We start from the raw sequence: 12,995 nt of genomic DNA on the forward strand, positions 1-12,995 counted from the left end.
AAGCCGCACCACTGCCCCCCAGCCTTTCCCCCGCAGCCGGGGGCACAGAGAGCCCGAAGGGTCCCGGCTAGGTGGGGGAGCGGCAGGGCGGGGGTTAAGCCGCTGTGCCTGCCGGGCAGGTGACGGTTACCTGGGTGGGGACCGGATGCGCCCACCGGCCCATCCAAGGCCATAAATAGCCCTGCGAGGTCGCCCAACCCTCTTGCCTGCCAGGGAGGAGATGGAGCTGGGCTCGCTGGTGCCTTCTGGGATGTTAAGCGCCCGGGGGGGCTGTCTGAGACCCCTGTGCAGGTAGGGCTTGGAGGGGTGGGGTGGCTGGGAGCAGCTTTGGGGGGAGATGGGCTGCGAGCCCCTCGCTGTGGAGGCAGAGAATGGTTAGCGAGGCCCTTGAACCCCACCACGTCCCCCCCACGCCCGTTTCCCCTGGAGGGGTGAGGGGCTGGAGGGAACAGAGCCCGTCCGTCCGGCTGCCCCCCCCCTCCGGAGCTGGGGGTCCCCGGCAGCACCCCGGTCAGACACCCCCTCCCTGCCAGCCCTAAGCTGGGAGCTCCTGCCCCTTTCCATGCCCCCACGGGGAGGTGGGGGCTGCCCCAGCACTCTGTACCCCAGGCTTGTCTCTGTGCTCCCCCAGTCCCGGGGAGAGCCCCCAGCTCCCCCCTCGGCCGGCCGAGCCCTGGGCTTCGTTTGTTTTGCAATTAGCCGAGAGATAAGGCGGGATGGGGCAGGGGGAGCCCTGGCTCTCCTGAGCCCTGACACCAGCCTGGGGGCTCTGAAAATACAGCCCCATCCAAGCAAAGCTGGTACTGGGGGGGGGGGGGGTGGAGGTGGCTGGGGGGGGGCTGACCCTGGCCATGCGGTTTCTCTGGCTGGCAGGAATTTTGCCATTGGCTCCTGTCGATGGGGCCAGAACTGCCGCTTCTCGCACGACAGAAAGTCAGCCCAGGTCTGCAGGTACTTCCAGAGCGGGTTTTGCAGCTATGGAGAGCGGTGCAGGTAAGGGGCAGCAAGGAGGGGGCCTGATGCCATGAGGATGGGCTGGGAGCCAGGAGGTGTCATGCGGAGCTGACGGGACCCTCTGTCTTTCTGTCCTTGGGCTCTTCCAGCTACCAGCACATTCAAGAGGAGCTGATGCCTGTGGGGACCCACTACTACCCCGTCCCCTCTGGCCACTGGGGCTCAGAGCCCAGCAGTGTGCCTGCAGCAGTGGCTCAGGGCCAGGGGAGAGCCTACCGCAGCTCAGCCCACCTTGTTCCCAGCATGATGCGCGTGGCCTTCAAGTTCCCAGGCGTGGAGGTTAAGGAGGAAGAGAAAGACAAGGAAAACATCCCAGCACCTGATAACGTCCCCCATGGGGCCATTGGTGGAGAATTTGTCCCCACAGGAACTCGAGGTGCCTCAGGTAGGTGCTAGGGCGCCCGAGGACCAGCAGGGGTGAGAATACCAGGGTGGTCATGGTGCTGTGCATGTGTCTGTCCTTGACCCAAATCCTTACCAGCTGGGACTGGGGAAAGCTCTCCTAGCAGCTTTTTTAGGGTAGGGACCTTAACTGCTAAGCCTGTGCCCTCCAAACAGCCAGCCTGCCTCTTTGATGGGGTGGGATGTGCTTTTTCCACTTTAAGAGCTCTCCTGCCTGCAGGCTCCCAACCACGAAGGCTGGGACCAGATCCAAATTCTCCTGACCCCAGAGAGGCGGCGGTGGAGACAGCAACATGGACTGACCCTGCAGAGGTGGGCTTGAGGGTCTTCTGCGGCTGGGCCATCCCCATCACCCTGTGTCAGTTCCCTAGGCTGGGGCAGTGATGGAGCCAGGGGGTTGCAATGCTATGCTGCTCTGTTTGCAGGTCCTTACAGAGCCGGGTGCTGGAACAGTCCCGGTCTCCATCACAGCACTGAGGGCCCGGAGCAAGGCCATGGTGTGTGGCATCTGCATGGACCGGGTGTATGAGAAGCCGCTGCCAGAGGAGCGGCTCTTTGGGATCCTCCCGAACTGCGGCCACGCATATTGCGTGGGCTGCATTCGCAAGTGGCGTCGCAGCCGGGACTTCCAGAGCACAGTCATCAAGTGAGTGGGGATCGGGACATGGCAGGGTGGTCAGTGGTGCCCCTTCTGCTCCCTGAAATCCTTCCTTGGGTCTGGCGATGTGGCTTTCCTTTGGGAACAAGGACTTGGGAGCTGTGATGGGGATGCTGGATGAGGCCGTAGCAGTGGGACCACCCAGCATGGGCGCTGAGCCCATGCTCCCTGCTTCTTTTTCGGGAGACCCATCTGCACCCATTGCCTTCACTCAGGGCCTGCCCCGAGTGCCGAGTCACCTCCAGTTACTACATCCCCCACAAATACTGGGTCTCAGATGTGGGTGAGAAGGAGAAGCTCATTGAAACCTTCAAGGCGCGGACAGGGTGAGTGTGTGGCGCCATGGGCTTGCAGGGCTGTGGGCTCTGTGCTGCTCCAGGAGCTGCGCTCACAACTGCGCTTTGAATCCTACAGGAAAATCAGGTGTAAGTTCTTTGTCCGTAACCACGGCCGCTGCCCGTTCAAGTCAGACTGCATCTACCTGCATGAGCTGCCCACTGGACGGCTGCCACAGCGCAGACAGCAGCGGCCGAGGATGCCTGTCGTAAGTGGAGCGGTGTGTCCCAGAGAGCTGGGGTGTTGCATGGCTGTGCAATGTGGCTCAAGGCCAGGGCTCATCCTCTCTCCTGTGCTGCAGGAGCTCAGCCCTTCTCCTTCGGAGAGCTCTGACGAGGAGGACGAGGAGCTCTGCATGCTCGAATGGGCTCTCACCGTGGCACTGATGGAGACAGACTTTCGGTACTCGAGTTACGGCCGTGAGATGCTCTTCACGGACTTCAGTGACTCAGACTAAACCATGGGGTGCCCTGCAGGGCCTGGGCGCTGTTAGTAGCGAGGAAATGTCTTCTGGAAGGGCGAAGAGTCTGCTTTTGATGTGTTTAGCTGCTCCCAGCGTTGGTTTGGGGTGGCTCCAGGCATGGAGGGTGTTGCAGGGATGGGGTGGGATGAGGAAATAGTCTGGCTGGTATTTATCAGCCACACCTGTGTCGATGGCTGAACCCCCAGCAGGTGTCACATCCCTGCTCCCCCCAGGAAGCTGGGGGGTGGCAGAGCTGCAGGGATCTCGGGGCAGCGGGGCACAGTCCCCCCCCTTCTCTTGTCCTTGCCTCCTTGGTGGTGCAGCACTCTGCACCCATGGGAGACCTTGCGGGAGCCGGGGCAAGGGGCTGGGATGGATACTGGGGGGGCAATGGAGGTTTTTACTGCACACGGGGCTGGAGCAGGGGAAGCCAGGCACCTGTGGGGCATTGTTTTAAACTGCTTTTAGACAAATAAAACGTGCTGCGTAATGTAACGGTTCCTGGGAGCTCTCCTTCCTGGGGCTGGGGGGGACGACACAACCCCCTCGGGGGCTGAGATCGGGGAGGGGGGATGTTAGTGTTCGGCTTTAAGGGTTTGTTTGCACAGCGCACACATCCTGCACACGCGGCGCGCTCCTCCAGCGGGGCGGACCCGGAAGCGGCGCGCGCTGCTGGTCCTGGGGGTGGCGCGTGCGGGCCCCGAGGCACTGGGCAGGCGCGCGCGGAGGGGGGGGCACCCGGCACCCCGCACCCCCCCGGCACCCCGCACCCCCCGGCACCCCCCCGGCACCCTGCACCCCCCGGCACCCCGCACCCCCCGGCACCCCCCCGGCACCCCCCCGGCACCCTGCACCCCCCGGCACCCCGCACCCCGCACCCCCCCGGCACCCCGCACCCCCCCGGCACCCCCCCGGCACCCCGCACCCCCCGGCACCCCGCACCCCGTGAGTGTCTGCTCGGGGCGGGCGGCTGTGCCCGGCGTGGTTTTCCGGGGCACCGGGGCTGATAACCGGGGCACGGTAGTAACCGAGCACCGCGGTAACTGGGCCAGTGCGCGACCAGGGTTGGGTGGCTGCGGGACGGGGCGGGGGGGTTAGGGCTGGTCTGTACGCGGAGGAGGGGGCCACCGCCAGCAGCGCTCGGGGTTTTTGTTTTCCCTCTTGGCCCCCCGGGAGAGCAGCGGGAGGAGCGTGTAGCTGGTGATGGAGCAGTGAGCAAAGTGGTTTTAGAGGGCTCGGAGGAACTCCTGGTCCTCTGGCCCGGCTGTGACCCTCGGTAATGCTTCTGCATCCTTGGGTGATGAGCATTACCACGGACCCCGCTGCACGCTGGTAAGGGTGGCCCACAAAACTGCAGGTGATGAGGGAGGAGCCTGGGGTTTGCTCCAGAGCGTGGCTGGCAGGGGCCTGCGTGCACCGATCCTCCCCACGGCCTTCTCAGAGTAAGCCACACCAAGCTCTCCCTGATTTTCTCGCAGGTGGCTGTGAAGACCCCCAGCAGCGATGGAGACCCCCTGCCTGACCTGGCTGCAGAGCTTCAGCAAGCCGTGCCGCCTCCTGCTCTATGCACTCGCCTCTGGCTCCTCCGGGACGCTGGCTGCCCTCCGAATGCTGCAGCGGGTCCAGGCCCATGAGGGACCAGGGCAGCCATTTTCCTGGCAGGCCTTCACTGCAGCCCTGTGCGCCGAGGAGCCCACGCTAGAGGGGCCGGAGGGTGCCCTGGCTGTGTGAGTCGTCCGCGTTTCCCAAACTCAGTGTTTGGTGGGAGGTTTGGCACATCAGGTGCCCAATTTGGCACAGTGCATTCTCTTCCTCCTCGGTGCAATGGTCCGTATGTGAAGTCAGGATAGTAGCGGGGGTCTGCTGGTCTTTCAGCTTCTGTCTGCAAAAGCTAGTGAAGGCATTTGCTGCCTCCTCTCGCTTCCTAGTCCCATTAGACACTGCTCCGCGGGGCAGGTTGGCAATAAGGACTTGGGGATTTGCTCTGATGTGTCACCTCTCCCTTTTCTCCCCTTTTCCAGCAAGCCGCGTCTGCTGCTGCTCCCCGTTGTGTGCCAGAGAAACCTCTTCTCCCTGCTGCATGTGGTGCAAACTGTGGTGCCAGGGGGTTGCCTCAGCCAGCTGCTCCAGGCCGTGGAGCAGGATTCCCACTTGGATCCCTGGGTGCAGATGCTGGGGGATCTGCTCCGTCAGGGATCAAGGGGAGAGGAGTGCTCCTCACCTCCCGCTCCCTTGTCAGCTGCATGCCAGCAGCAGCTTAGGTGTCTGTGCCGGAAAATTGCCCAGAACAAACCAGAAGGGCAAAGAAAACTGAACTGGTGCTTCAGCAAGCAGCCCGATGCTGCTGGGGATGTGGTTGACTCTGTGCTTCAAGGTGGGAAGCGCAAGAAAGTGTTGGAGGAGAGCCTGGAGTTGGACGAAGAGAGAGAGGGGAAGAAGTTGCTGCTGGAGGAAGCGGCGTTTGAACCCCCAGAAACCCAGGAGGGTTGGGATGCAGCAGGGGTGGAAGAGGAGGTGCCTGGGGACCCTTCAGGGGACAGGTCTGCTCAGAGCCTGGCCGGAGATGCTCTGGAAAGCTCCCAACAGGATGTGGCCGGGGAGTCCAGGAAGATTTCCCAGGCAGAGCTGGCAGCGGAGGTCCAGTCCTTTCTCCAGGTACCAGGCAGGTTTGCTTTCCTCTTCCAGCTGGTGAGCCTTTGCAGTCTGACTTCTGTTCCTTCACCTCTTTTTCTGCAGGTGCACGGACTGAGGCTGAAGATGCTGCTGCAGAAGGAGTCCAATGTAAGTGGTTGCTTCTGTCTCTCTCCTGAAGCTGATGGTTTGAACGGGCCAGGGCCTCTGGAAGGGGTAGGAGAGGAGGTGGGTTTCACAGGGGCGACTGGAGGGAGTAAAAAAGACAGCCCCAGTGCCACCTCCTCTGGGCTCGTACCTGCCTCCACCTCACAGGGATCTGCTGTACGATGGACAGCATGCAGGGTCAGTGCTGGCAGGGGGTGGTAGGGAAGAGAAAAGCCCTGGAGCTGTATTTTGTGGGTTGCTTTATTTGATGTATTACCCAAGGACGGTGTTTCCCTGCAGTACTTGGACCTGAGCATCCCACCTGAGCTACACATCGTGAACAACTGCTCTCCCAGTCAGGTGAGCTTCAGCATCCTTGCTGCAACCGCCAGTGCCGCAGAGGGCCTGCTGCCTGTCCCTAATGTCCCTGTCCTCTCTGCCGTCCCCAGCTTGAGGGGCTGTGCTGCTTCCTCCAGCTCTCCACGTGCCCGGAGCACCTCCTGGTGCGTTTCTGCAGCTGGCTGCTGGATCTCACCCCCAACCTCAGCTACACCAGCGCGACCATCCTGGCAGAGCAGCTCTTCCTCCAGCGAGTAAGTGCAGGGGCAGAGGTTTCCTGCACCCTGTTTCCCTCACCCCCATCCCCATCTCCTGTCCTTTCTGTCCATAGGTCCTGTCCCTCACCCAGCCGCCCTCCCGTCACCTCATGGCTGCCCTCGCTTCATTTTGCTCCAAGTATTCCCAGCCCTTCTGTCGCGTCCTGGTGGCTGCGGTCCTGCGGGAGCCGGGGGAAGGTGCGATGGGCTCACAGGGGGCATGGCTTCTGGGAGAGCTGGAGAGGGGCTGCGGGCTGCATCCAGCAGGAAGGGAAGCCCCAACTACTGTCTCCTGGGGAGGGTTTATCATCCAAAATGTATGTTAGGAACCACAAAGGGATGGTGCTGGTTTTATCTGGGCAGGTGAACACTTGGGAGTTAGGATGGGAGATGGATTTACAGCTGCCATCCCTTCATGGACTAGAGGGTTCCTGACAGCTCCTAATGCTGGGGCCAGAACTGCCCCAGAGTGGCTCTGCAGGCACGAGAAGAGGGTCCCGTGTGAATCCCCTTTTCCTAGGGACTGGTGCTAATTAAACCCTTGCTGTAGATGGGCAAAGGAAGCTGGATTAACCTGAACAGTAGAAAAGGGCACTGGGTGGTTTCTGGGTGTCCTGACTGGGATGTACCCCTGTGTGAAGGGGTGCCAGGAGGGGTCGGGCACATCCCCTGGATTTGGCAGCCTCTCCCCCTTCTGCTTTGCCCTGGCAGGCGCTGAGCAGACCAAGCTGGTGTGCGAGCTCGTGGAGGAGTGCCTGGAGCCAGACTGTGTGCGACTGGTGCTAAGGTAAGAGATTACAGGGGTGACAGCTCTGCTTCGGCCCTTGCGCCTGCCTTGATGGGTCCGGCTGGCTCCGGCCGCTCAGGAGCACCCGAGGCTGTGTGAGCGTCACATCTCCTCTTTGCTGCCCCTTGCAGCCAAGTCCTAGAGGTGTCTTTGTCTGAGAAGCTCCTGCCGGTGATGCAGGCCGTGCTGGGGCGGCAGGTGAGGAGACCCCCCCCCTTGTCCCCCTGGGTTTCCTTGCCAGCTCCAGCAGTGCTGGAGCAAGGACCAGCTCCTCCTCCCCGCTCATGGCTCTCTTCCAGGAGGTGCTGCCCCCTGAGCTCTTCGATCGCTTGGTCCTGACTCTGTGCCAGCAGGCCCCAGCCTTTGCCACATCACTGAATTACGCCAAGCTGGTGACGGCTGTGCTCACCACGTACCAAAGCCAGGTGAGTAAGACTAGGCTTGGGTCCTGCAGATCAGCCAGGGCTGCATCTGACCCAGGACCTGGCCCGGGGGTCTCAGGTGGGCTCCTGGCAGTGCAGCTCTCTGAGCACCTCGCTCCTCTCTGTCCCAGGTCACCCCAGCACATCGGAGCCGTCTGGCTGCCGCTCTGGATCGGAGCAACGCGTCTCTGAAGAAATCGCTGCAGGCTGTACTGGAAGGAGCGAGGTGAGATGGATGCTGTACCCTCCAGGTTGGGATCTCCCGTGAGGGATGGCAGCCTCTGTGCTCCTGGTCTGTCCTGCATGGTGGGAAACCACCAAGTGCCATCAGAAGCCATGCTGGAATGTGGTTGGTGGTGGGTTTCCCTTTTCTTGATTTCTCTCCTCTTTTTCCCTCCTCCTCCCAGGTGAGCGTCAAAGGGAAACGCAGGGCGATGGCTTCCTTGGGCAGAGGATGCTCGTTAGGCATTGGGAGCTGCAGCCCAGTCCCTCACTGGGGCTCACCGCCAGTGTGATGGAGACCCAGTCAGCGTGGGCTGTGGCACACAGTGCCCTTGCTTCTGCCCGGCACCTTGCAGTGGCGCCTTGTGCTCGGCTGGCATGGTTTGAGGTAGTCTATCGCTGGTCAACATCATCTCAGCCCCACGCATGCCCTGAGGCTTGAAGATGAGAGTTTTCTTGGTTAAACAATTAATACATTTCCAGTCGTCTTTGTGTCTGGTCCGTTTGTGGGCCACCTCGGAGCCTGTGGCCATGGGCACCTCACCACACTCGAGATGTCACCTCCCGCCCTGCCACACTCAATGTGGCACCTCCTTCCTCACCTCTCCCAGGATGGTGACACAGGAGGAGCTGTGGAAGGGCCGCATGTCTCAGGGCCTGCAGGATGTCTCAGGGCAGCGGCTCTCCTCCCTCTCACAACCTCCAGCAGTGCTGGCACCGCAAAGCCCTGGATGTGAGGGGTGGCCCAGCTGCACATCACCTGGACGAGGGGGGTAATTGCATAAAGGTGACTCCTTTGGAGATAGTTTGTGTCTGGAAGGTGACTTTCTTTAATCAGGAGAACAAAAATTCCATTATTTTTGCGTTACTGATGGAGCTGTGTTGGCACACAAGTACTTGAACCATTCCTGAAGGCAGGTGGGGTGATGCCACAGTGATGCTGGACCCATAGCCAGCTGCCATTTTCCTTCAGAGGGGGAACGTCACCCGTTCTCCCTGTACGTTCACTTATAAAAAAGGGTTTTTCATCAGGCAGGTCCCCACGTTGCCTGACTGGGCCACAAGAAGCTGCAGACAAAGGAGAAGCCCCTCTCTGCTTTCAGATCCCCTTTGGCTTGATGAGTATGCTGGGTGATGTGATGTCTCCTGCCTGTGCCAGCATCTTTGATAAGTTATAAATCTGAAGAGCTTGACTGAGCATCCCTCAGTCTGGTTTGCAGGTGTCTCTACTTGTTTTAATCATTCTGTTAAAAAATGGAGTGACATGGCTGCAATGTTTCCTGTGTGTACCCTTGTTTTGTTTGTCACAGCTGAGAAGCACGATGCCTTCCTGGCATCAGCCCTTGATGAAGCAGGTTGCTTCTCCAGGGCTTCAGGTCTGCACAAAGATGTCAAACCTCCCTCTCCTTGCTCCCAGTGGCAGCCTGGTAGTTAATGCAAAGAGTCATCTTGTCAAAAACCTCCACATTTCAAGTGTTGTGATGGCTTGCAGCACCTGGCAGGCAATATTGCATGGAGTTCACAGGTCCTTAGTTCTTAATGCCCTTAACACATCACTGAATCAAGATGCAAACTGATCTGAGGCTGGTTGAAGATGGTAATTCTGGACTAGGCTTAATTGGCTATCATCATTTTTATCTTGGCTCGAAGGAGCCAAGGCACAAGTGCTACATTTTGTGCACGTCAGCCTTTCTGTCTGACAGCTAAGCTGATTTCTAGGTGATGCAGGAGTGATCTACTGGGTTGTTTATCTGGTCTACTGGGATTTACAAATCTCAGCTGCAGGAGAGTGGGGTTTAGATGAAGAACTGGTAAATTTCAATGTTCTTTAAATCTGCCTTTTTTTTTTCCCCTGTTTGGCCGGGGCTTGCAAGAGGCCGTGTCCCACTTCTGCTTTTTTATGTGGTGATGATGACACTTCCCATTGCAAAGTATTGAGTGATACACTAATAAAAAGTGCTTCTATAGCGTGACTGTTTCCAAATTTCTATCCTGTATCCTTGAAAATACCCACTGAAAACCTCATCTGGGCACCCTCTGGTCGGAGGACTGGGAAGATAAGGATGGGGGAGAGTGGATGGACTCTGAGGGAGGCAGTGCTAGAGTATAATGGAGGTTATGAAGCATTGCATACTTCAGGAACTATTTAAAAATTCATAAACATTTACATCTACAAAGGGAGAAGAAGGATTAAAATATGTAGGTGTGATATGTTACTGCTTCAAGTTTGCTCGTTGATGTTTAGACCCAGCCAGAGGAATGAAACTCTGAAGCATTAAGTGATGCTCTTAATGTTGAGGGCACAGATTTCTTTGTAATAAGAATCTCTTAAGTTATTTTAGGTGACAGTGGACTGATGAGGCTTCAAAGTCTACATTAGCTGGAGGAAAGAAACCTCCAGGGAGCCAAATTGTTGATGTATTTGCATACCAGTGAGTTAGTGGCTGAGTATATTGAAGCTATTGTAGAGCTGCCCAAAATATGACATAAATAGAAATTGTGCCCTGATCGTCAAGGTCTGAGCCTGCTGTTCTGGCTTTATTAGGTAGCAGGCTGCGGTCTTCGCAGTTTCCCTGCAAAGCTTCTACCAAGTGACCTCAGTGTCCTTGTCCCTAGTGCTCTGGCTGTCGGTCACATGAAGATGACCAAAGACAAATTCATCTCCAAATTTCACCTGGTTGTGAGTTTCGTGGTGTCCTTGCTGAAGAACAACTGGAAGACCGCGTGTACTGTCTACATCCAGAGCACCGTGGGGAAGTCCCGACATCTCTATGGACTGGGCAGCAATAAAGGGTTTGAAATCTCCTGGCCATGGTGTGTGACTCCTCCCTGATGGATGTTTGGTTTTGTAACTGCTTACTGGTTTCTTCAGGCAACAGTCTCATTTTGACAGGCTGTTCTTGGCTGCTACGTGCCATATGCAGCTTGCACTTCCAACTCAGCTGGAGATACTGGGAGCTGTGTTTTGGGCCAGCCTATGTGGGTTTTGCAAGAAACAGTAGTCAAGCAGGGATCAACTTTGCAAACTGCAAGGGGAGTTCCTGTTCTGGTGTGAAGCATTACGCTGGCTTGTGCAAAGAGACTTTTTAACCCTGGTTTTGCTCTTGGCTGCAGCATGTACTGTGGATTCCTCTGGGGTGTATGCGTGAGATGATAACCGTTATGTTAGGGGAATTGGAAGTGAACCCTGGAGACGCTGGACATGCTGGGGGAAGGCTGCTTGTTTGTGTGGTGATTGGTAGCACCCACACAGAAAACTTTACTTTTGACTCTTCTTGACCCTCTCAAGAACTTTAAAATCTAGCCGGAATAGTGCAAAGAGGTGGATGTGGCATAAAACATCAGTCAGGGTTTATAGTTCAGCAGAACCTTATCCAGGAGCAGGGGGAGAGCCAGGGCTGGGTTTGTCCGTGTCCTGATTTATTAGCAGTGTTGGTGAACTGAAGTCTTAGAGGTTTCCTAGGCTGTATGTAGAAGGCAACGTATAATTTCAGTCAATATACTTGGCGTATTCGACAGTGGTTCCTTATATGCTTTCTCTTCTGTTTGTAGAGATTTACCTTCTTTGTGGTAGGGAGGGGAATTCCCTTTTTGGCTTAATAGGTTTTTTTTAAAGGAATTAATGTTATGCAATTGCGTGGATTATCTGTCCACCCTGCTGCCTCCCCATCCTCGAATGGTGATTTTTGAACCCATTTCATGACAAGATGCTCTCTCCATTCCTCAAGTGACATCTTGCTGCCACAATCAGACAGCAGAGAACCTCCTTCGGGTGGGCAGCGGCATGCAAGCACTACATCCAGGGATGTTAAACACCAGATGTCGGAGCCACATAGAGCCAGACCATCTTGGTCCATGCAACATCTTGTTGGAAAGGGCTGAAACTCAGCTGCTTTCTTGAAAATGGTCCATATCCATCCCCTGAAGGGCTGCCCCTTTCCAAACGGGAGCTGCAGCATGTCCAGGTAGTTGCCCCCCTGCAGCAATGCTGGGATAAAGTCACCCTGCCTCTCCCTGGAGGTAACCACGTTTCAGTGACACCTTGTTAATCACATGCACATAATGCCCAATGTGCTGATGCAGTTTTTGCATTGAAATCTGGTGGCTGTGACACCCAGATGTGAGCCTGAACTGCTCAGGGGAAGGCTCAGCAGTTTTCTTTTTTCAACCTAGAATTTAAAACTGAACCAAAAGAAGCAAAAAACCTCTTCTCATCTGTTCGATTTTGGTGTTGGGGGTTTTTTTGCCAACAACCTTTCCTTTGGGTAGTCTGGTGGCTGCCAGGTCCCTGTCAGCTGGGGACACCAGGGCCACACGAAGATGAATTTGCTGGAGGGCTGGGGTGTTGCTTTTGTGCTTGTTGCAGGACTAGGCCCCCTGCGCAGACCTAATAAATCACGTTTGCTGCGTCAGCAGTAGCAGCTGGTGTTGGTCTGAGCAGCTTTTCTCCAAGAAGTGGATAATCCAGATGACCACAGTCTCTGTGATCTGAGCTGCAAGTTCAGCCCTGGGAAGATGCCGTTGCAGTAGGCTGCTGCATCGCTGGAAGGAGACACGAGGGGCAAAGCCAGAGCCTGCAGCAGCTTGCTGCCGCTCGCCTCTCTGGACCAGAGCTCTCCCAGCAGGGTCTTGTTCATCCCTGCGGAACAGGTCTGTGCATGGGGAGCTGGGCTGCTTTTGCTTGTTTGAGGTCCTATGATACCTAGATTGTAATCATGATGCTCTCAGGTTAAAAGTAAGATTACTTAAAAATCCATGGGTGCTTTTAGTAAATACTTTTAGAGGCTCTTTTGAATGGGATGGTTTGCAAAGAGGGGCATTGCCTCTTACTGAACCTCTCAGCATGTGGGGGGGGGAGGGAATAGAGGAGGTTTTGAGCAGAAAAGTTCTATTCTGGTGTGGGGATACAACATGCTTAGGTCTGTCCCTTCCACAGAGTGACTCGCTGCAGCCGTGAGCATGCCAGGACATTAGAGCAGAGGCTACGGAGCCAGATCTGCTGCCTGCCCAGTGTCAGGCTGCTGCTCTTGGGGAGGAAGCGAGGTCTCTGTGGGGATGGGGCCAGCAGGACCAGGCTGTTGATGGCAAGGCACTGGTGCATGCAAGGGTGTCCATCCTCCATCCCCTGAGCTCGCCAGCCTCTACCGCTGCACTCTCTGTCCTTGGGGGCAGCTGGTTTTGTACCCTCTGTTTGCTCTACGTCATGCTGTGATGGTGCTTTTACTTCCATGTCCTGCTACGGGAGCCTTGGCTGCAAGGAGAGACCTTGTGCTTCACTAGAAAGAGCACTCAGCAACAAAATACATAGTTTAGACCC

At 56.9% G+C, this 12,995-nt stretch overlaps 2 protein-coding genes across 5 annotated transcripts; both read left to right on the top strand.

Moving 5' to 3' along the window:
- Positions 1 to 220: 220 nt before the first annotated feature.
- LOC129196277 (E3 ubiquitin-protein ligase makorin-2-like) lies at positions 221 to 2,867 on the top strand. The gene is made up of 8 exons (XM_054803471.1): positions 221 to 291; positions 874 to 993; positions 1,104 to 1,399; positions 1,637 to 1,728; positions 1,842 to 2,062; positions 2,290 to 2,400; positions 2,489 to 2,650; positions 2,720 to 2,867. The coding sequence occupies exons 1-8, from the start codon at positions 221 to 223 to the stop codon at positions 2,865 to 2,867; spliced, it is 1,221 nt and encodes a 406-aa protein (XP_054659446.1).
- A 1,132-nt stretch (positions 2,868 to 3,999) lies between these two features.
- On the top strand, positions 4,000 to 9,656 carry FANCE (FA complementation group E). Of its 4 annotated transcripts, none has more exons than XM_054803820.1 (12): positions 4,000 to 4,205; positions 4,352 to 4,600; positions 4,895 to 5,528; positions 5,610 to 5,654; positions 5,952 to 6,011; positions 6,101 to 6,244; positions 6,322 to 6,445; positions 6,959 to 7,034; positions 7,166 to 7,232; positions 7,334 to 7,459; positions 7,588 to 7,682; positions 7,864 to 9,656. In XM_054803820.1, exons 2-12 carry the CDS (start codon positions 4,377 to 4,379, stop codon positions 7,865 to 7,867), a joined length of 1,599 nt encoding a protein of 532 aa, XP_054659795.1. In that variant the 5' UTR covers positions 4,000 to 4,205; positions 4,352 to 4,376; the 3' UTR covers positions 7,868 to 9,656. The 4 variants fall into 4 exon arrangements, with proteins under 4 accessions (XP_054659795.1, XP_054659792.1, XP_054659793.1 ...); XM_054803817.1 differs by having other exon boundaries at positions 8,711 to 9,656; XM_054803818.1 differs by having other exon boundaries at positions 4,000 to 4,600; positions 8,711 to 9,656.
- The last annotated feature ends 3,339 nt before the right edge of the window (positions 9,657 to 12,995 follow it).

This window comes from Grus americana, chromosome 25 (genome assembly GCF_028858705.1).
Source record: "Grus americana isolate bGruAme1 chromosome 25, bGruAme1.mat, whole genome shotgun sequence".
In the NCBI taxonomy this organism is placed as follows: Eukaryota; Metazoa; Chordata; class Aves; order Gruiformes; family Gruidae; genus Grus; species Grus americana.

Coding starts and splice junctions, on each gene's coding strand:
- LOC129196277 (XM_054803471.1), top strand. CDS start 221: ATGGAGCTGGGCTCGCTGGTGCCTTCTGGGATGTTAAGCGCCCGGGGG. Junction 994..1,103: donor AGCTATGGAGAGCGGTGCAG/GTAAGGGGCAGC, acceptor GGGCTCTTCCAG/CTACCAGCACATTCAAGAGG. Junction 2,401..2,488: donor ACCTTCAAGGCGCGGACAGG/GTGAGTGTGTGG, acceptor TGAATCCTACAG/GAAAATCAGGTGTAAGTTCT.
- FANCE (XM_054803818.1), top strand. CDS start 4,377: ATGGAGACCCCCTGCCTGACCTGGCTGCAGAGCTTCAGCAAGCCGTGC. Junction 5,529..5,609: donor AGGTCCAGTCCTTTCTCCAG/GTACCAGGCAGG, acceptor CTTTTTCTGCAG/GTGCACGGACTGAGGCTGAA. Junction 6,245..6,321: donor AGCAGCTCTTCCTCCAGCGA/GTAAGTGCAGGG, acceptor TTCTGTCCATAG/GTCCTGTCCCTCACCCAGCC.